Here is a 22,298-nt window from a genome sequence, read left to right on the forward strand (position 1 = left end):
GTCCCCCTGTCCATTCATGTCCCCCTGTCTGTGTCCCCCTGTCCGTGTGTCCCCCTGTCCGTCCCTGTCCCCCGTCCCCGCGGGTGCCACCGCTGCAGTACCAGCCGCCGCCTGCCAGGGGGCGCTGCCGGCGGGCGCTGCGCTGCGGCGCGGGGCGTGGCCCCGGCAGGGCGTGGCCGGGGCGTGGCCGTGACGCAGGGCCCCAAGCCCCGCCCCGGTCAGCTGAGCGCGCCGCACCGCCCCCCCCGCGCCCCCCGGCCCCCCCGCGCCGCTCCCGCTCCTCCGCATCCCGCGCCGCAGCCTCGCCCTCCCGAGCGGCCCCGGACCCCGCACGGAGACATGGCCCCCATCGGACTCAAGGCCGTGGTGGGAGAGAGTAAGATCCGCGGCCCCCCCCCCACCGCGGGGGAGCCGCGGGGGTGGGGGCGGGCGGGCTGCCCGGGTGGGGGGGATGCTGCGGGTGCGCAATACGGACCCTCGGGGGGGGCGGGGGGACACACGGCGACACACGGGACACCCCCTGGGGACACGCTGTGGGGTGGGGGGGTCGCGGTGCTGTCACCTTCCGGGGTGTGTTTGCTGGATTTTTGCGGGTGTTTGGGGTTTTTCTGCAGTGCTGGGGGAGGGGGATTGCTGACGGGGCCACGGTGGAAAAGCGGGGGGGGGGGGGGGGCAAGGAAGCCAGAGACGCTCGATCCCCCCTCGGTTTTATCCCCCCAAAGGGCCCAGGGGCCTCCCCAACACGGGAGGCTGAGCCCCGAGCGGGGCACGGAGCGGTCAGACCCCCCAAACCCTCCCAGCGCAGAGCCAGGCCGGGCCCTCCCGCTTTGTCTGCAGCGAATCCCGCTCAGACGCTGCCGTTTATTGCATTATTATTATTGCTATTATTATTATTATTGCTATTATTATTATTTCCCCGGGTGTGCCTTCGCTGCCGCAGCCCGGGGGTGCCCCTGCGTGTGTCCCCCCTCCCCGGGCATCCCTTGCCCGCGGGTCCCGCTGCCCCGCGCCGTTCCCGGCCGGAATGTCGCCGGGAGCGGCGGGCGGGGGCACGGCCCCGCGCCGCTTCCTCCTTCCCGGCCGTGTTTTCCCGGGGGGAAACCAGCCAGGGGGGGTTGTTCTCCAAAACCACCCGAGGCTGGACGGGGAAGGAGGGGCGCTCCTTTAATTAAGGCGAAAAAACTCCGCATTAAAGAGAAAAAAAAAAAAAAGGAAGAAAATGAAAGGGCAGGAACCGGTGGGAACTTCCCCCCGCAGCCATGAGCCTTCCTCCTCCTCCTCCTCCTCCCCGCCTCTCGCAGGGTTTATTTCCGTGGCACCGTGGCCGGCCGCGGCCGGATCTTGGTGTTTTTTTGGTTTTTTTGGCTGTTTTTGGGGTGTTTTTGGCGCGCCCGTGGCCGGCCCCCGCCCGCCGCGCCGCTGCAGATGGCGCGGCCGGGCCGGTGGTGTGATCGGGTGGGTGGCGGTGGCGAGGGGGGACACGCGGGGGATCCCCGCGGATCCGTGGCCCTGCCGCCCTGCCGGTGTCACCTGCCCTGGGGATGGGGGGCTGCGGCGGGGACAGAGCCCAAAATGGACCGGAGAGGCAGGGAAATGTCCCGGCGTGGCTGTGCTGCAGGGCAGCGCTGCCGGGGGGCCCTGCTGGGCTGTGTTTGGGGGGCTGTGTTTGGGGGGGCCCTGCTGGGCTGTGTTTGGGGGGCTGTGTTTGGGGGGGCCCTGCTGGGCTGTGTTTGGGGGGGCCCTGCTGGGCTGTGTTTGGGGGGCCCTGCTGGGCTGTGTTTGGGTGCCCCCAGGCCGGTGGGATGCGGGAGGGGGGCTCGGACCCGCCGCCCACGCAGCCCCTGGCAGGGCCACCAGCGGTGCCCTCGCCGGAGAGGGGACAGAGCAGCGCCACTGCGTGTCCCTTATTTCCATTCATTGTCTCTGCGCCGGAATAGGCTGGGGGAGAGCGCACACACACACCGAGGTTCAAGGCAGCACCAGGGAAATCTGACTTAATCCTCCCCTTCAGGGTTTAGTGACGAACCGCGCCGTTCTTTCCCTGAAAAAACATCGTTCCCGGCTGGCAATGCTAATGTGGAGCCGGGCAGCAGCGCCGGGGCCGGGCTGCCGGGGACGCGTGGGTGGCTGCGAGGGGGGAGCCGCTTTTGTGCAGGCAGAATGCTGCAGAGGAGCGAGGGCTGGCACCGGGGGGGCACCCTGGGGTCCCCGCAGGGATCGGGGTGCTCCTCAGCACCCCACGGGGAGCTCCCGGGCTTGCTGCACCAGCCTGCCTCGGGGGGCTGTGGCAGGGGGGCTGTTGCAGCTCCCCCAGGGCTGGGAGCAGCCTGCAGGCTCCCCTGTCCCTGGGCACTGGCACGGGATTTCCTGGGCTGCGCCAGCCTGGCACTCCCCGCAGCTTTTTCTGCAGGAGATGTTTGCTCCCGAGGAGCAGGAGAGCCAAGGCTGGGGCTGACCCCGGGGCAGGACATCTCCTGTGGGCTCCTTCTCCAGCAGGAAGGGATGGAGGGATGGATGGATGGATGGATGGGGAGGATGCTGCCGCGTTGCCATGGCTCGCTCTGCCAGCCCCCCCTCCCGAGCTGCATTCTGCCCTGGCTTCCCTCCAGACCCGGATTATTCCTCTGACCAGCTGGTGCCATAACACGACGGGGGTTGGAGGCCTCAGAAGAGGCAGGAGGCGGCGGGCAGGGGGAGAGGTGGGCCAGGGCTGCAGGGGGAGAAGGGCAGAAGCAGATTGTCACCCCCCAGAGCTGTGGGGTGTGTGCTGGGGGGTGTCCCTGCCACGGTGACTGCATCCTCCTGGGCTGGCTGTTGTCTGGACAGGGTTGGAGCTGCGTGCTTGTCCCCAGAGGTGATGCCTGAGGAGCAGCTCCTTCTGCTGTGTCGCTGTCCCCTCCTAGGGAGGGCTGGCCCCTCTGCCCTGGTGCTGGTTGGGAAAATCTCACCTGAGTGTGGCAGTTCTGAGGACACCCATCCCCAGATCTTCACCTGACCCCCAACTGCATGGACACCATCCCCAGATCTTCACCTGACCCCCAACTGCATGGACATCATCCCCAAATCTTCACCTGACCCCCAACTGCACAGACATCATCCCCAAATCTTCACCTGACCCCCAACTGCACAGACATCATCCCCAAATCTTCACCTGACCCCCAACTGCACAGACATCATCCCCAAATCTTCACCTGACCCCCCACTGCAGGGACACCCCTCCCATCCTCCCGTGCCCCGTGGATCCTCTCAGGGCCACCTTCCCCTGCCCAGCCCAGTGGTGGCTCCTGCAGCAGCCTGCAGTGAGGAGGAGGAGGAGGAGGCTGGTTTTACTTCACTGAGCTGTCAGCAGCCAGGAGAGACGGGCCCTGCTGCAGGGGTGACACCTGTGCAGCGCCTGCCACCACGCTGGGCTGGCACAGGACAACAGGACACACAGCTGGAGCAGCTGGATGTGATTCCATGGTGGATCCAAACCCTGCACCCCTCCAGCCTCCCCGAAGGCTCCCTCAGCTCCCGGAGCTGTCGCGGGCAGGTGGGAGAGGCGGAGGAGCCCTGGGATAAGGAAGCGCTTTGCAGAGGCAGCAGGAAAACACCTTTCCCCCAGGCCACCAGGTGATCCTCCCACGGGGCAGCCTCACCTGCACAGCCTCCCCAGAGCTGCCCAGTGCCTCCTGCCAGGGCCGTGCCCAGGAGCCCCACGGGCAGATCCTGCCTGGACGGGGTCTGACACTGCCCAGCGTCACTCCGTGTCCCCAGCTGGGCCTCTCCAGGGTCCACCCCTGCCCCGGGATGACTCAGGGGCTCAGTCTTGGGTTGTGCTGCACCTGCAAGGGCAGGGCTGGGGCTGCTGCCAGCCTGGGGCACCGCCTGGGCACCTGCTGGTACCTGACTCAGCCCCACTGTTTGGGGCACCTTGGGGCTGCCACCAGCCCCTGCTGGGCACAGGGAGCCCTGGAGGGTCAGATGCTGCTCCTGGAGGGTGCTCTGAGCCTGTCTCGGTGCCCAGGGGACATGGCTGCTGTGCTGCCCATGCCAGGCCTGGCAAGGGCTGTGCCAGGCAGAGAGGAAGAGGAGGCAGTGAAGGCCACAGGGACCATTGGAGGGGTGCCCCTGAGGTCACAGCTGTGACCTCAGCCTGCTGCAGGAGTGGGTGGGTGAGGAGCAGGAGGTCTCTGCACCCTGTCCCCACCATGGGTGGGAGCAGACCCTGAATCCAGTGGCTCCCTGAGCAACCCATCCTCCCAATTTCCACATTCCAGGAGTCCCTGTGGTGCCATCCTGGTGTGTGGGTACAGGAATGGGCAAAGCTGGGGCTGTCACCAGGCTCTGTCTCACCTCCGGTGTTGGATCAAAGTTGGAAAAGTGTGAAAAAATCGTTGTAAAATTCAACATTCACCATCTCAGGCATTGCAGAACAATTTCAGTCTCCAGACCACAATCTGCACAGGGGCTGAGAAACTCCTGCCCATATGTGCCCATGGAAGGTGACCAAGAGTGACAAACCTCAGTTTGGCAGGACTGCATCCACCCACCAGTGTCTGCATGTGCAAGAAGGTTAAAAAAGCCACCAATGGAGAGGATTTAGACTCTTTCAGAAAGAAAAGAAGAAGTGAGGTCTGTGTCTGATTCCTCTGCACCTCTTGGAGAAAGTGGCCCAGGAGAGAGTCCTTCCTTCTTCCCACAGAATCAACACTTTCCAAAGGAGAATCATCGCCATCACAAGGCTTTTGGTCTCACGCTGAGGAGCAGATGCTGCTCCCTCCAACTCACAGTGCGGGGAAGGAGCTTGGCTCTGGAGAGTGCAAAAATAGAGCAGGGCTGAAGGTGCTTGAATTTTTGGGCTCCCACATCCCCCAGGGTGTGAGAGAACCTGGCAGTGTGCACACACCTCTGGGCGCCTGTGCTAGAGGGTCTTTTGCGGAGCCCATCAGGTGGTTTGGCCTTGGAGCAGGGAGCAGCAAGGACCACTCAGCCATGCCAGCTGCCCTCCAGCCTGTCCTGGTGTTCCTGAGGGGCAGGAGCCCAGCCCAGCCTGGATTCCCACCAAAGAACCACAATTTGTTGGTGTTTTCCTCCGTTTTGGTTCAAGGCAGAGAAGAATGAGCTCAGAAAGTCGTGGCCACACGTAGGAATGTGGGGGTCACCTCCCCTCAGGGACACTGTGACACTGTGGGTGCTGCCCTGCTGCAGGACAGCTCTGGGCTCCCTACCACAGCCAGGGACAACATCTGCTGGGGATGGAAACATCTGGAGCAAGAGGACACGTGCTGGTGAAAGGTGGTGCCCTCAGCAGGGACCTGAAGGGCTGTGGGTCCTTGGTTGTACCCAAACTGGGAGACTCTGCCCAGCTCCCAGATCCTTGTGCAGAGCCAAGGAAATTGTCTGGAGTTGCCACAGGATATCTGAGCTGGAAGGGACCCACAGGGATCAGCACAGTCCAGCTCCTGGCCCTGCAGGACACCCCAGCCATCACCCTGTGCCTGGTCCTGCAGTGAAAACCTCGGGAATTTTCCTCTGTTTCTGCAGGGCTCATGGTGTGATGATGCATTTCATTTCCCTTTTTCACTTCTGCCTGTGTTACTCAACTCCTACAGAGTTCAAGAGCTCCAGGTCTCCATCCTCCTCCTCCCTAGGCTGTGCAGCTCTCCCTGGGCTCTGCCCAGCGGGGATAAATGTGGACACCCTTCATGAGAGCAGTGCAGACAGGAAAAGGAGGAGTTAAACACAGGTTACCACGATGGCTGGGACTAATCCCTGGGTTCCTGGGTGAGAAATGTGTCCTCCAGGAAGGCTGAGGGCTTCCAGGTGGGCATAATCCAGTGGGAAAATGAGTGTTCAGGATTTGGGCTGCTGAAGGGGAGGTCCTTGAGACTTGTTTGGGTTTTGGGCACAGCAGTGGCCAGACTCTGGTCATCCCTGGGTGGTTCTTAGCTGTGCTGAGTGACATCAGCTGGGCTTTGTCTCCTCTCAGTGGTTTCCCTGTGCTGGTGGTGCTGGTGGCCATGGAGGGCCATTCCTGCCACGCTCTGGTCCCTGCTGCCTGTTTGGTTTGGGGTGGCACCTGCAGAGCCCCGGCTGGGGCTGTTTGGAGCTGGGGACGTGCTCCACTCCCTGCTTGGATCAGTGCAACATTCACACTGGCTCGAGCAATTAGTTAATGAACCAGCACAAATGCAGTTGCCAGGCCAACCCAAAGCCAAACGTGTCCGTCTGGAGATGCAGCCTGACAGCTTTTTAGGAGAAGTGGCACTCCAGCAAACCTCACCATGATTCTATGGATTCATGGATTTCCATGATCCAGCTCTCCGGAGCTGCCCAAGGATTTGGGATCCTGAGGGGGAAAAGCTCAATTCCTGCCCATCCATAAGGCAGCTCCATCTTCCTGTGCCACTGCAGGCCACCAGGGAGCTCTGGGATGTGGCACTGAGGGAGCATTTCAGAGCAGCAGGGATTTCCAGGAGGGAAATTCCATGGCTGCTGGCACTGGGGTGTCCCTGCTGCAGCATCCCCAGCGTGGGGGTGGCCAGGACAAGGCTTTAGCACACCCACCAGGGGAGCTCAGGGCTGCTCATCAGCTTCCAGGCCTGTTCTGGAGCAGGATAATGGGCTTGGGGAACCCCAAATGGGTCCATCTCTTGGGGAACCCCAAAATGGGTCCATTTCTGGGGGCATCATAAAAAGGGTCCATCTCTTGGGGAACCCCAAAAGGATCCATCTCTTGGGGCATCCCATATGGATCCATCTCTTGGGGAACCCCAAAAGGATCCATCTCTTGGGACATCATAAAAAGGGTCCATCTCTTGGGGAACCCCAACATGGGTCAATCTCTTGGGGCATCCCAAAATGGATCCATCTCTTGGAGCATCCCAAAATGGTCCATCTCTTGGGGCATCATAAAAAGGGTCCATTCTTGGGGCATCCCAAAATGGGTCCATTTCTTGGGGCATCATAAAAAGTGTTCATCTCTTGGGGAACCCCAGAATGGATCCATCTTTTGGGGAACCCCAGCATGGGTCCATCTCTTGGGGGCACAGCTCTGTTGGCGTGGCAGGGATGCTCCCTCCTTCCCCAGCTCCAGTGGGACACGTGGGGCTGGCTCTGTTTCCACGCCCAGGGCAGGGCTGGGGGAAGGCTGGGGTGTAATAATGTGGGATAAGCCTCTTGGAGGGATGGATGGGCTCAAGTCCTACTAGGCCAGCATGTCACCTGCTTGGAAACGACGCAGGGGGCACGCCCGTGCCATGTGTCACCCTGAGAACGAGCCTGGGTCTCCATGACACCTGCTGGTGGCACTTTCAGGGCCATACTGCTCCAGGGGTTCTCATCACAGCAGAGATGTGCTGCCCCCTGTGCTTTGCTGGGATGGAGGTTGTGGAGTGGGATGGAGCCGATGGGATGGGGTGATGGGGCTGATCCTCTGAGGCTGGAGGAGGACCCAGAGCTGTGTGTATTCCCTGTTCTTGGGAGGAACTGTCATTAAAATTCTTCCAGCCTGAAGGAAGCAGATGTGACGTGGTAGGTCCAGACAAGCCAAGTGTTGGAGGCACTGGATGAGATGCTCATGGAATTTTTTTTTTCCCCTGAAACCTGGTTTTGTCTCCAAGATGAAAAACTTGGCTCTGAGCATCACCAGCTGATGTCAGATCCTAAAAACACTCTCTGGCCAGATGTCTGAGACACGGACAGCAACATCTGGCCTGCTGATGTGGAGCGAGAGAGCACCACTTCTGGGAGGGGCTGGGCATGGCTTGAGGACCTTGGGGCCTCAGGACCTCCCGTTGCTCCTGGGAGTCCAGAGCACCCTTCCCTGAGCTGGGGTTTAGTGGCTGCTGCAGGGACACCGGGAGGGGAAGTTCATGGCCACATCTCCCTAAATGTGACACCAGTCTCCAGCTTCTGCTGGGGTTTGTGCCCTTTGGCAGGGCCCTGGAGCTCTTTGGAGGATGCTCTGTGGATCTTTCCTGACCCTGCCTGGGCTCTGGGCTGGCTCTGGCAGCCTGTGAAAGAGCCAAAATTTAGAGTCAGATCTGGCCCATGGTCAGGGCAGGAGAGGACATCAGGGTAGGGAAGGACCATGCCTGAGGATCAGGGATTTAGGGATTGACAGCCTGAACCTACCAAGCTCAGAGGAATCACCCTCTGAAGTGCCCAGCTCCTGCTCTGAGAGGCCCAGCTTGGTTCCAGGGTTGGGCTGGGGATGTGACAGCACTTTCTGCAGCCAGGCAGATGCTCCCCCCTCAAGCATGCTCCCTGCAGCCCAGCCCATCCCTGTGCAGGAGGGACACGGTGTCCCACAGAGCCACAGTGTCCCTGCAGCTGCTGCCGCAGCGAGGACACGCTGGGGGCTGAGGCAGCAATCTGGGAGCCCTTCCTGGGATCTCGTGCCCTTGGGGCCTCTTCCCTCATGGGAACAGCATCCCCTGGGCCACAGGATGCTCTTCCCAGCCTCCTCCTGTCCTTCCTTCCCTGTCCTTCCTTCTCCAGCTGGATTTTCATTGCAGGGAGGGGCAGGAATTCCTCCTGGCTGCTGCTTTTTGCTGATCCCTTCTATGGTGCACCATGGCCCCTGTGCTTTGCTGGGATGGAGCCTGTGGGATGGGATGGGATGGGGTGGAGCTGACGGGATGGGATGGGATGGGATGGGATGGGATGGGATGGGATGGGATGGGATGGGATGGGATGGGATGGGATGGGATGATGGAGCTGATGGGAAGAAGATGTAACCTGTGGGAAGGGATGGTGGCGCCTGTGGGATGGGATGAGGTTGGGATAGGGTGAGGATGGAGCCGATGGGATGAGGATGGGATGGGGTGAGGATGGAGCCTGTGGGTGGGATGGGATGGAGCTGGTGGGATGGGATGATGATGGAGCCTCCGTGCTGCCCTGCAGGCAGTGCTGTTGTTGCTCCGGGGCAGGAGCCACGTGAGCAAAGGCAGGAGGAGCAGGGATGGGCTGGCACAGCTCCTTCCCAGCTGTGCCCTGGTGCCAGGGAGCAGCACTGGCGTGCACAGGCAGCCCTCACTGCCAGCTCCTGCCCACAGAGGACAATTCCTGCTGCATTTTCTGGGTGCAGGTGGGCAGCACTCGGGCACAGGCAGCAGCTTTGCCTGCCCAGTTCAGGTACCCAGGTGCCCTCCATCCCCTCTTCCCAGCCTGGAGCTGCCCTGCTCTCCCCATGGGGAGGCCAAAGGATGTGACCAGGGGCAAGGCCAGCCTGTCCTCCTGGGGCTCCCTGCAGGCAGATTTATTCATTTATTTATTAAGGGCATCCTTAGGCAGGAAAGGTGATGGGTGTGCAGTGGTAGGAATGGCTGTTTGCTCCAGGTTTTGCAGCAGGACAGACAGACAACAGCTGTCAGAGGCTCCTGTGTTATCCCTGTTGGCAGCAGTGCCAGCTCTGGACCCTGCTGGGCTTCACCCAGGGAACCAGCAGCCTTGGGGTGACCCACAGAGAAGGCTCCCAAGGCTGAGGCTGCCAGGATGACATCCTCACACCTCTGTTTTCTAATTTAGAGACGTAAATTCCTTAACTGGCTTTTTATTGGGCATTTCCATCCCTGTCCCTGGGACCAGGGGCTCAGAGCAAATCCTGCAGGGATGAAATCCAGGGGAAAATGCTGTGTGAGGACTTGGCGCTGACTCCTTTCCTCAGGCTCAGCTCTGTGAGGGACAGTGGCTCACACACCAGGGTCAGAGGGGACCTGCAGGGTTTGGGGGGCACCTCTCTCCCCCAAACCAGATATTTGGGCAGCACTGGCAGCAGGGCAAGGCTTGAACCCCCCTTCCTGCAGCCCAACCCCAAAGGATGTCCCACTGCCACCTGCTCGTGTCCCTGAACTGCATCTCCCAGGGAGCTGGCCCGGGGCAGGGACAGGGGAATTGGGGGTGGGTGGTCCTGGGGTGCCAGGGTGCTGCTGTCCTGCCTGGTTGCATAAACCCAGCAGCCACGGGAGGTGAAATGGGATTGTGAGGGATTACAAGGAACAGGCTCAGGCCGCTTGATTCTTGTTTCTAAAAGGAGCTCTTAAGCTGCTGTTGTTTTCCCAGCACTTTGGATTAGGGCTGAACCTTGTGGGGTGGCCCCCAGGCTCCCCAGAGGGACCCCACAACCAGCCTGGGGTCTGTCTGTGAGTGCCAAGCATGAGAGAAAAACCGGGCTGGGGGGTGACCACCCCTCCCTGGGCACCCCAAAATCATCCCCATCCCCTCCCTCATCCCAGTTAAGGCACAGTGAGACTGGCACAGCGTGACCCTGCACATGGGTGGGGGTTTGGTGCCCCCATAGAGCCCCTGCTGCTGCCAGCAGGCCCTGGGGTGCTGTAGTAGGGGCCCTGGGGTCTCACCATTGCCCACCTCCCCTTTCTTGCAGAGATTATGCACGATGTGATCCGGAAAGTGAAGAAGAAGGGGGAATGGAAGGTGAGCACCAAACCCAGGGAGGGCCAGGAGGGGAGGAAGCAGGGAAAGGGGCAGGGTGGGGAAGGTCCTGCTGTGCCCCCAGCTCACGGGGTGCTCACAGGATGCTCCCCTGTCCCCAGGTGCTGGTGGTGGACCAGCTGAGCATGCGCATGCTCTCGTCCTGCTGCAAGATGACCGACATCATGACAGAGGGCATAACCAGTGAGTTCCCCCTCCCTGCCTCCACGTTCCCTGGGGGAAGGGCCAAATCTCCCTCTGCACCAGGACACCCACAAAGGCATCTCCAGGCTGGCACAGGGTGGTTGGCACAGCCCCCAGCCAGCCCCATCCCACTTGGGATGGAGCCACTCCGCTCCCATCGCCCAGGGATGGCTCCTGGTGCCAGGCTGGAGTTCCACAGGTGCCTCCTTGCCTGCTGGGGCTGGAGCAGCCAGAGCACCTTGTCTCCTGGCAGTCCTTCAGTTCAGGAGGGGATCAGATGTTGGTTTTTATCAGCCTGATAATTAAATGGCTCCTTGCAACACTTGGGAAGGAGGAGGAAATGCCAGGCTGGATCCTGGGAGGTGTTGGGGATAGTGGGGTTTTGTCTGGGACAGCAGAGCTCAGGTGAAGGGGGATGTGAGGACAAACCAAGGCAACAGGAGCAAAGACAGATCCCCTGGGACCTGGCCAGGTGCCCACACCCACAGCTCCAGCAGGGACCACGGGGCTGGGATGGGGTGGGCAGGGGTGCCCAGTCCTGGGTGGGCAGGGACGAGTGGCTGGGGGTGTGTGGGATGTGGAGGGGCTGCCATGGGGAATCCAGTGCTGTGGGATATCCAGCCACCACGGGGTGTCCAGCAGCCCTGCGTGGCTGGGTGCCCTGCCCCAGCCCTCCCTGCCATGCTCCCTGATCCCTGTTCTCCCCCCAAGTTGTGGAAGACATCAACAAGCGCCGGGAGCCGCTGCCCAGCCTGGAGGCCGTGTACCTCATCACCCCCTCCGAGAAGGTGAGTGCCTGCAGGGCACAGGGACAGGGCCTCTGGCCAGGGCGAGGTCTGGCATGGGCAGCTGTGCCCATGGGAAGCATCCTGGCTCCAGTGAGGCCAGCAGGGTGATGGGATGGAGGTGCAGAGCAGGAGGGAGGCTCACAGTGCCATCCTGCCCAGCCCAGCTGCTCCCTCTCCCTTCCAGTCCATCCACTCCCTCATCAATGACTTCAAGGATCCCCCCACCTCCAAGTACAGAGCTGCCCACGTCTTCTTCACTGACTGTGAGTACCCAGAGGGGGGCACAGTCACTGGAACGGTGGCAGCGGGTGGGAGGGATGGGGGATGAGGGATGGAGAGGTGCTGAGCACCACCCTGCTCCTCCTCCTCCCCTCACAGCCTGTCCTGACGCCCTCTTCAATGAGCTGGTGAAATCCCGCGCCGCCAAGGTCATCAAAACCCTGACGGAGATCAACATTGCCTTCCTCCCCTCCGAGTCCCAGGTGAGCTGGGCTGGGGCAGGGCGTGGGACAGCCAGGGGGCTGCAGGTCCCTCTGCAGCCCAAGGGTTTGTGTAAGAGCCGTGCAGCCCCAGCTGGCTCCTTGCTCTGCCTCCCTGTCTCCTTAGATGACTTCCCGGGCTGATCCCGTGGGGATTTAACGGGTGCTGTGCCTTGGCCCCATGCCCACAGCTGTGCTGGCCAGCTCTGCCACCAGCCAAGGACACCAGGGAGCTGGCCCTGGGCCATCTGCCCCTGCAGGGGACAGAGGGACCAGGGGGCCAGACCTGCTGGGTGCCATTAACCCTTCAATGCTCAGCATTCCTAGGGAGTGACTCTTGGCATCTTCCTGTGGTTTTTACTGGGGCACAGCTGGGAGCAGTGTGTTCCTGCTTGGCCCCAGGTCTCTGTTTCCCTGCCTGGGAGCAAGTGACTGCTGAGGCCAGGGGTCTTCTGCCTCCTCTGCCCAGCTGGGAGGGACACATGGATAGGGATCCTACCGTGGAGCTGGAGCTGGGGTCCTGGGAGCTGGAAATTCTGAGGGATGCCCTGAGCATGGCTGAGCTCCAGCTGCCTGGTCACAGGCTCAGTTGGGTCCATCTGGGCATGAATCTGCTTTCCAAACCCAGCTGGGGTAGGGCAGCTCTCCTGCAGACAGGCATCCCTCCCCTCTGACCTCCCTGCCTCTGCACCCCCAGGTTTATTCCCTGGATTCAGCCGACTCCTTCCAAAGCTTTTACAGCCCACACAAGGCCCAGATGAAGAACCCGATCCTGGAGCGCCTGGCAGAGCAGATTGCCACGCTCTGTGCCACCCTGAAGGAGTACCCAGCCGTGCGGTACCGCGGGTAAGGCCAGCGTGGGCATCCAGGGGCATGGATGGGGCTGGTGTGGGCATCCAGGGGCAAGGATGGGGCCAGCGTGGGCAGCCAGGGGCATGGATGGGACCAGCGTGGGCATCCAGGGGCATGGATGGGGCTGGTGTGGGCATCCAGGGGCATGGAAGGGGCCAGTGTGGGCATCCAGGGGCATGGATGGGGCTGGTGTGGGCATCCAGGGGCATGGATAAGGCCAATGTGGGCATCCAGAGGCACAGATGGGGCTGGTGTGCCCAGTGCTGGTCAGAGCGTGGGGTGGCCTGGACAGCCTGCCATGCTCAATGTAAACAGGCTCAGACTTGATCTGGGGAGCTGAGGGGGTTGGGCCCCTGAAATCTTAAGTGGCACCAAGGCAAAGTGGAGCTGGTGGAGGAGCGGTGGGAGTGGGCAACAAAACCTGCTCGGGTCCCTGCTCTCCCGTGAGCCAAGGGAAGCCAACATCTCCTCCCCGTGCCGTGCCCTGTGGGGCTGAGCTGTCCCCCTGCCTCCCCCAGGGACTACAAGGACAATGCCATGCTGGCACAGCTCATCCAGGACAAGCTGGACGCCTACAAGGCCGATGACCCCACCATGGGTGAGGTGAGCGCTGCTGGCAGCCCGGGGAGGGTGCTGGGGTGATGCTGCACTCCTGCAGTCCTGCTTGAACTCTGCTCTGGGGCAGCCACGGACCCAGAATGGGGACCCCAGAGCAGCTGTGGGGCAGAGGGAGCCCCAGTTCAGTGCTGATGGCTCTGCTGTGTCCGCAGGGTCCGGACAAGGCTCGCTCCCAGCTGCTCATCCTGGACCGTGGCTTTGACCCTGCGTCCCCGGTGCTGCACGAGCTGACCTTCCAGGCCATGAGCTACGACCTGCTGCCCATCGAGAACGATGTCTACAAGTGAGTGCAGTGCATCCCCTGCCCCCTGTGACAGCCCTGAGGCCAGTGCTAGAGCAGCAGCTGGGAGCTCAGCTTCCCTGCATCCACTGGGTTCTCCATCCACTGGTCCTCCGTCCATTGGGTTCTCCATCCACTGGGTTCTCCGTCCATTGGGTTCTCCATCCACTGGGTTCTCCGTCCATTGGGTTCTCCATCCACTGGGTTCTCCGTCCATTGGGTTCTCCATCCACTGGGTTCTCCGTCCATTGGGTTCTCCATCCACTGGGTTCTCCGTCCACTGGGTTCTCCATCCACTGGGTTCTCCGTCCACTGGGTTCTCCATCCACTGGGTTCTCCATCCATTGGGTCCTCCATCCATTTGGTCTTCCATCCATTGCATCCTCCACAAGGCCTCCACTGGGAGACATGAGTGCTGCACTCTGGCAGCCCTGGTGGGCAGGACAGGGACTAAAAGGTCTTTCCCAGCCTTCAGCCCTCAGCGCCTTCCCAATATTTAGGAGTCGAAAGGGTCCAAGAGGGGAAGAGGTCAATCCCAGTTGAAATCACTTTGCTACTGGCACAGCCAGGAAGAGCCCTCGTGTCCCCACCTCCCTGAACCAGCAGTGGGGGGGCTGTGTGTGCCCTCAGCCCTGTCCCCCCTGTGACATCCCTCCCCTCACCCCAGGTACGAGACCAGTGGCATTGGTGAGGCCCGGATCAAGGAGGTTCTCCTGGACGAGGACGATGACCTGTGGGTCACCCTGCGCCACAAACACATCGCCGAGGTGTCCCAGTGAGTGGCCCTGGTTTGCTGCCTGGGTGGGACACTGGCGTGGCATTGCCACCCAGCCCGCTATGAGGTCCCCTCCCCACTCACAGCTCTGCCCTCCTCCTCTCTCCAGGGAGGTGACCCGGTCCCTGAAGGAGTTTTCTTCCAGCAAGAGGATGAACACGGGTGACAAGGTGACCTGATGCATCCACCGAGCTCAGCCACGGCTGGCACGTGGTGGGGTCTCCTGGGGACACTGTGCCAAGGAAGAAGGGTGGTCAGGTTCCTGGCAAGGGGAGGTGGCTGTGGGGTGCCAGCCCTACACCTGGGGCTGGAAAATGGGGTGCTGTGGGAGAGCTCTGCACCCAGGGATCAGTCTGTCCTCAGCAGCTGCTCTGTCCCCGTTCCCTGGGTTGGTGGCAGTGAGGGGACCCTGGTGGCAGTAGGCTGTAAAGGTGGCCAGGAGCTGAAAGGACCATCTGAGCCCCAGCCAGGCACACGAGGCTCCCAGAAGATCCTTAGGGGGTTTCTCCCCACCACAGCCCAGTTTGCAGAGCTGCACACCCCTCCTGCCTCAGCTTCAGGGATGGGACATGGCAGTGACACATCAGGTGTCACCAAACCCCCACGGGGGCCTCACGTGGGGACAGAAGTCCTTGGCAGGGTCATCCCCTCCATGCTGGTGGCCTGAGGGTGAGTGACCATGTCCCCTTCCCTCACAGACCACCATGAGGGACCTGTCCCAGATGCTGAAGAAGATGCCACAGTACCAGAAGGAGCTCAGCAAGGTAAGGGGAGGGGACATTGAGTGTTCAGTGACTGAGCCCACCTGGGAGCAGGAGGTGGCAGCTCTCCCCTGGCCATGGGTGGTGGCACAGGGACCCTCAGCTGCTGCCAGCCCTGCAGAGGTGACCACTCTTGTGTCCCCAGTACTCGACCCACCTGCACCTGGCTGAGGACTGCATGAAGCACTACCAGGGCACTGTGGACAAGCTGTGCCGAGTTGAGCAGGTACCAGAGAGCTCCCCCCATTGCCACAGGAACGCGGCGGGTGCACTCCACCCTCCCACACGGAGTGGTGGTGAGCACGTGTTCCCTGCAGGACCTGGCCATGGGCACTGATGCTGAAGGCGAGAAGATCAAGGACCCCATGAGGGCCATTGTGCCCATCCTGCTGGATGGCAATGTCAGCACCTATGACAAGATCCGCATCATCTTGCTCTACATCTTCCTGAAGAACGGTGAGGAGCGCGCGTGGGCAGGGCTGTGGGCAGGCAGATCCAGGTTTGGCCAGGACAATCCAGCTCTGCCTCCCTGACCAGGCTGAGGGTCCTAAGGTGGCAGCAGAGGGGCTGTGTCCCCTCTGAGACATTCCTGAGGAGAACAACCCCTGTTGCATTCCCAGGAATCACCGAGGAGAACCTGAACAAGCTGATCCAGCACGCTCAGATCCCGGCAGAGGACAGCGAGATCATCACCAACATGGCCCACCTTGGGGTGCCCATCATCACAGACGTGAGTGTGCTCCTCCCCTGCCCCTGCCCCTCTGCTGTGTCCCCCCGGGGTGGCCCGGGGTGTCCCTGGTGCTGCTGTGGCTCAGGGTGTCCCTGTGCTCTGTGCCCAGTCCACGCTGCGCCGCCGGAGCAAGCCGGAGCGCAAGGAGCGCATCAGCGAGCAGACCTACCAGCTGTCCCGGTGGACCCCGGTGATCAAGGACATCATGGAGGTGAGCCAGCAGCCAGGACAGGCCTGGGGGGCACAGCAGGGAGTCCCAGAGCCACCCGGGAAGGGACCTGCCCAGAGCTGGGTGCTCCCAGCCCAGACCCTGACGCATCTCTGATCGCGTGTCCTCCAGGCTGCTCCCTGCCTGGGGTTGCAGCACGGTTGGGATATTTTGGGAGGCTTTCCTGGCCCCAGGTAGGGGGTACAGAATCACAGAATGTGGTGAGTTGGAAGGGATACGAAGGAACATCAAATCCAGCCCCTGGCCCTGCACAGACCCCCGACAATCCCACCCTGTGGCTCCAGTTCTGCCAGGGAGGAGCACAGCCTGGGATTAGATCACTGCCTGGTGGGGGACAGGATCTCCACTTGCTGAAAAGGGATGGGAAATTCCACTGGTGCTGCATGGACTGAGAGAATCATAGAACCACAGAATATCTTGAGCTGGAAGGGACTGAAAGGATCACCCAGCCCAGCCCCTGTCCCTGCCCAGACCCACACCAACCCCACCCTGGGCATCCCTGGCAGCGCTGTCCAAAGGCTCCTGGAGCTCTGGCAGCCTCGGGGCCGTGCCCATTCCCTGGGGAGCCTGGGCAGTGCCAGCACCCTCTGGGGGAAGAGCCTTGCCCTTGAGCTCCAGCCTGAGCTGCCCTGGCCCAGCCCCAGCCGTGCCCTGGCTCCTGTCCCTGTCCCAGAGCAGAGATGGGAGCTGCTCCTTCTCTTTCCCTCCTGAGGAAGTTTCAGGCTGCAGTGAGGTCTCCCCTCAGTCTTCATGCCCCAAACCACGCTTGCCCAGCATCCCTGGATTACAAATGCAGTAACAACTTGGCTGGTTGTGTGTGTGCCACTGTGGCCACCAAGGTTGGGTGGCCTTGTCAAAGCCTTGCCCATGGCCCAGCAGAGCCAGGGGACAGGCGTGGCTGTGTCTGTGTCCTCAGGAGCTGTCCCAGGAGCTCGGCACTGGGATAGCCCTGGCTCAGACCAGCAGAGCCGCAGCTCCCTCGCATCCCAAAAGCACAGAGCTCAGGTTTTCCTTTGTCACAACCCACCCATAGGGTGGCTTCACACCCAGGACACCCCTCAGCCTCACCCCCAGGACAGAGGGGCCTGCCCAGGCCAGCAGCACCTCAGCAAGGTGTCCCAGGTGGCACTGACCCTGGGTGACAGCCTGGCAGGGGGTGCCTCGTGCTGCAGGAGGATCCCAGGCTGGAACCTCCAGCTCAGCACCTGCTCCTGAGCTTCTCGGGGGGGAATCCTGGGCACAGCCTCCAGAGGGGCTGTAGGGCCCGGGGCTGTGCCTGGCTCCTCGCTGACCCCAGGCCTGTGGCTGTCTGCCCTCAGGATGCCATCGATGACAAGCTGGACACCAAGCACTACCCGTACATCTCCACCCGCTCCTCCGCCTCCTTCAGCACCACTGCCGTCAGGTGGGTGCCCTCCTGCCCTGCCTGTGCCCTCCTGCCCTGCCTGTGCCCACCTGCTCACTGTCAGCGTCCATCCCACACAGCCCCAGGGGCTGCAGCCAGCAGCAGCTCTGTGAGCTGCTCGGAGGGCATCGTGCCTCAGTTTCCCCTCAAGCACTTCACGTCTGCATTCCTTTGAGGCACCCTGGGTCTCAGTTTCCCTCCAGACAGCCTGTGCCTCTGTATCCCTTGAGGAATCCCTTGTCTCAGTTTCCTTCAGGCACCTTGTGCCTCAGTTTCTCTTCAGGCACCCTGTATCTCCATTTTTCTTTAGGCATCCTGTGCTCCAGTTTCCCTGCAGATATCCTGTGTCTCCATTTTCCCTTAGCAGCCCTGTGCCTTCATTTCCCTTCAGGCATCCCATTCTTCAGTTTCCCTTGGGGTATCCCATTCCTCAGTTTCCCTCCAGACATCCTCTGCCTCCGTTTCCCTTTAGGAATCCCATGCCTCAGTTTCCCTTTGCCTCACCTTCCCTTCATACAGCCCATGCCTCCGTTTCTCCCATGGCATCCTGTGCCTCAGTTTCCCTCCAGACATCCCGTGCTTTTGTTCCTTTGTAGGAACCCTATGCCTCAGTTTTCCTTTAGGAATCCCATTCCTCATTTTCCCTTCGGACACCTGGTGCCTCAGTTTCCCTCCAGGCATCCCGTGCTGTTATAGCCTCCCTATAACAGCAAGCAGCACTCGTGGCTGGAACACTGGACTTGCCCTGCTGTAACAGCAATGTCTGTGTGATTAAACTGAGATGTGGTGCCCGTCCTTCACCCTCCTCTTCCTCTCCTCAGTGCCCGCTACGGCCACTGGCACAAGAACAAGGCTCCCGGCGAGTACCGGAGCGGGCCCCGCCTCATCATCTTCATCCTGGGCGGGGTGAGCATGAACGAGATGCGCTGCGCCTACGAGGTGACACAAGCCAGCGGCAAGTGGGAGGTGCTAATAGGTGAGTGCTGGCCCCGGGGTGGCCCCTCCCGCTGGCTGCTCATCCCACGCTCCATCCCGCAAGTTCCCGGCTCCAGACGCCTGCGGGAGCTGGAACTCTGCGGAAAGGTTTTCTCTTGTCGCCCCTGTGTGTCCCCTCCTTCCCCATCTGGGTTGTGTCACTCCAAACATCCTCGGTTTTGCTTCCATTTTTTCATGTCTCCTGGCTGGTGTTGTCTGGGTGAGAGGGGAGGAGGTTTGGCAGCTCGGATTGCTCCTCGGTTTTGGGGTCATTACAGGAAGAAAAGTGCAAAATAAAGAGGGGTGCAAAGAGGAGCCAGGTTTTTCAGGGTGATGCACCAGGACGTGGTCAGGGCCAGCTCCCACCTCTGCTCCCAGGGGAGCTGTGGGTCAGGCACAGAGGACACAGTGGATGCTCTGCCAGCAAGGAGCTGTTAGGTCTCTAAGATTCCTCTGGGAAGCACAGCTTGGATACACACCTTGAAGGACACAGGCAGGTGTCCTTCACCATCTGATCTGATGCCTGGTGGAGCCATCCCCAGCATCTCTTCTGCTCCTTGGGAGCAGCATCCCAGTCTCCATCACCTCCTGCTGGCTCAGCTGTGTCCCTGTCATCGGACACCCATCCCAGCTCCATCCTGCTGTCACCATCTCATCCAGCCTCTCTCCAGGGTCCATCCCCTGCATGCGCCTCCGAAGCTCCACCTGCCTCCTTCCTCTTCCTCCCCCAGAGGCAGCTGCTGGTGGCGGTGGGGGAGCCTCGGCGCAGCCGTCAGCCCCGCTCTGTTCTCCTGCAGGTTCTACTCACATTCTCACTCCCACCAAATTTCTCATGGACCTGAGGCACCCCGACTTCAGGGACTCCACTAGGGTATCATTTGAGGATCAGGCTCCAGCAATGGAGTGAGCCAAAGAAACCAAGTAAAGGCAGCTTACTAATGAAAAAGAAACTCTTCCTCCCTGAAGGGTTTTCTTTGATTCTTCTGTACCTCCTTTTTTTAATTGTTGTTTTGGGGTTTGTTGGGTTCTCCGATTAGAAAATGCTTGCGGTTCCTCCGAGCAGGTGGAAAAGCATCCGGCGTCGCTCCATCACCCCTGAGCCATGTCCCCTGGCCAGCTCCTTCATGCCATGAGCTCCCTCTCGCCAGGGCCAGAGGGGTCAGGGTCCTGCCTGCCCCATCGAGGGGTCAGGGTCTGCCCCACAGAGGCATCCCAGGCCCGGGCAGGGGGACAGAGCTCCCAAATTCTGCCCTGGGAGCGGCTGGAGTGGGGCTGGGGGAGAGGGGCAGCAGTGGAGACCCCAGCACTCATCCTGGTCCATCCCCATGGGCTGGGCATTGCTGGGACCCCCCAGCTCTGGGGTGCCCTGGGGCTGGAGTCACACTCAGCTCAGGTTTGCTCCTGGATAGGCAGGAACCTCGTGGCATTGCAGACCCCCAAACCCTGCCTTGGGGTTCAGTTCCTGCTGGTTTCACCAGTGAGTGCCATGCCAGCATGCCCTGTGTGCTGGTGCCTGCAGTGCCAGGGTGACTGTGGGGCTGAGCTGGTGTGGGCAGCATGGTGGGACCCCCACTGGCACCGTGCTGGGGGACCCCCGAGCGAGGGGCAGCCAAAAGCGAGAGCCTTTTGTTTTCCTTGTCCCACCCACCCCTCCCGGCCACCTCTGTCCCCAGGATGCTCTGTGCAGGTTGGGGACCTGGGGAAGGTCCCTCCACGCCGGCTGTTCCCTGCATCCCCCATCCCTGCCCCCAGCAGTGCCTCCTGCATCCTGCAGTGACCCCAGTGCCACAACCCCCTGCACCGGCACCTCCGGGCCCCTGCCTCATCCCGCCAGCTCCATCCCTCGCCTCCATTCCTCCTCTCGGTCCTTTTCCCGTTGTCCGTGCCCCCACAGACCCCCCCCACCCGTCCCCATAGACTGCATTTCCTCGCAAGCATTTCCAGCGGCGCGGGGCCGGCGCCGCCAGGTAAGGGGGACCCGGGACAGCGGGGCCGGGCCGGGACACGGCGGGGGATCCCAAAGCCATCACTGATCCATCCCCTTGCACCCCTCCTCTGCTCCCACAGGGTCCACGCACATCCTCACCCCACAGAAACTGCTGGACACGCTGAAGAAACTCAATAAAACAGAGGAAGAGAGCAGCAGTTAAAAGGAAACGCTGTCACCACTCGATGCCGACCCACGTCCCCGCCGGGCGCCCGGCCCCGGGTGCCACCCTGCACCCTGTGGGCCCAGCTTCTCTCTTGTTCTTGTGTTGATCCTCCCTCTCCCCTCCCAGCGCCTCCCCCATCTCATTTTATCCACAGGGAGGGGATAACAGCCAAAAAAAAAATAATATATATATATATATATATATTAAGAAAATGGATGCATTGTGTTTAAGAGAAAAAGGAAAAAAAAATCTATATATTTGTAGCTGCAGCTGTGGGAAGCGCCCAGGAGCTCATTGCTGAGTAACCATCTGCCCATTGCTAGTGAATATGGTGGGGAAAATGACAGAGAACCACATTTTTTGGGGGGAATGCTCCTCATTGGGGTCTTGTGTGGACGGGAGGACAGATGGACAGACACCCCACACCGCTCCAGCCACTGCTCAGGCGGGCACCAGGCTGGCACCACCATGTCCCATGGATTTTGGGGCAGTGGGTGCTCCTGCCAGATGTGCACGCCAGCGTCTGGGTGGGACTTTGGGATGGGGGTGGTGTGGGAGTGCAGCCAGGACGCTTCACACCGTGGTAATTCCCATGTGAAAAGGGACCAAACCGGTCAAAACTGGGAGCTGGGGCTCATCTGCTTGCACAGCCCTGCTGCAGCCCCTCCTCTCCCTCTGGGAATTCCCTAAAAAACAAAATATATATATATAAAATAAAAAGCTATTTTATATATATATATATATATCTGTGCTATCTCTCCATGGATACCTCTCCATCCATCCCCATGGGAGCTCGGTGCCCGTGCCCAGCTCTGCTCGTGTCGTCCCGTGGTGAAGCGTTTCTGAGCGTGCTGTCACCTTGAGACCCCCCAAAACCCTCTGGGGCCCTCCCCAAAAACCCTCTGGGCCCTCCTCAAAAACCCTCTGGGGCCCCCCAAACCCTCCAGGCCCCCCCAAACCCTCTGGACTCTGTGTATATTAATGACTGTGTCTTGTGACGTTCTTACGAGCTTGGTGTATAGTGATTTCCCCAAAACTGATTTTAGTTGGGTTTTTATTTGACGCCCCTGGATTGCCCCCTGTCCCTTGCCGTTAGATGCACTGCAATATTTTGGGGTCTATGGTTTTGTTCTGTTCCCCCTGAAGGCTGTGACCCCCCTTTTCCTACCCTAAAATTGCTCTTTCTTGCCTCGTTGGTGGTTAGCCCCCTCCTTTCCCTTCCCTTCCCGTCTGCTCCTTGCCCATAAAGTTAAATATATATTTTTAGGGCAAAGGCTGTATCATTGCACTGATATTTGTTGGTTCCCCTTTGGTCTCCCAGCCCGTTTCTGTTCCTCTTTGGTTTAGCAATGCAAATGCTTCAGGATCTTGTATGTTGGACATTATTATTATTATTATTTTTTCTGTTACAGTTATTTATATAAAAAATAATTTATCAAAAAGGAAAACATAAAAAAAAATAATCTAGTCTGTCTTGGAACTTGTTTACCTTGAAATTACTGGAATCTAAATGTTTGAAAGTGTTGAAGCACAAACATGTATCATCTCTGTATATCTGTTCTTCTGTACTAAAGCACTCGAGTGACTAAATAAAAACGATCTCCATCCCTAGTGCAACTGGCGCTGTGCTCTG

General features: G+C 60.5%; 1 protein-coding gene across 2 annotated transcripts; it reads left to right on the plus strand.

Annotated features, from left to right (window-relative positions):
- Positions 1–220: 220 nt before the first annotated feature.
- Positions 221–22,282, plus strand: STXBP1 (syntaxin binding protein 1). 2 transcript variants are annotated; one of them, XM_064393273.1, is made up of 20 exons: positions 221–376; positions 10,370–10,419; positions 10,539–10,620; positions 11,332–11,408; positions 11,593–11,671; positions 11,787–11,890; positions 12,585–12,733; positions 13,258–13,342; positions 13,510–13,640; positions 14,305–14,412; positions 14,522–14,582; positions 15,111–15,176; positions 15,319–15,399; positions 15,491–15,629; positions 15,794–15,903; positions 16,013–16,114; positions 17,452–17,537; positions 18,359–18,513; positions 19,310–19,433; positions 20,580–22,282. In XM_064393273.1, the coding sequence occupies exons 1-19, from the start codon at positions 340–342 to the stop codon at positions 19,417–19,419; spliced, it is 1,812 nt and encodes a 603-aa protein (XP_064249343.1). In that variant the 5' UTR covers positions 221–339; the 3' UTR covers positions 19,420–19,433; positions 20,580–22,282. The 2 variants fall into 2 exon arrangements, with proteins under 2 accessions (XP_064249343.1, XP_064249344.1); XM_064393274.1 differs by lacking the exon at positions 19,310–19,433.
- The last annotated feature ends 16 nt before the right edge of the window (positions 22,283–22,298 follow it).

The sequence above is a fragment of the Passer domesticus genome, chromosome 18 (assembly GCF_036417665.1).
Source record: "Passer domesticus isolate bPasDom1 chromosome 18, bPasDom1.hap1, whole genome shotgun sequence".
Classification (NCBI taxonomy): domain Eukaryota; kingdom Metazoa; phylum Chordata; class Aves; order Passeriformes; family Passeridae; genus Passer; species Passer domesticus.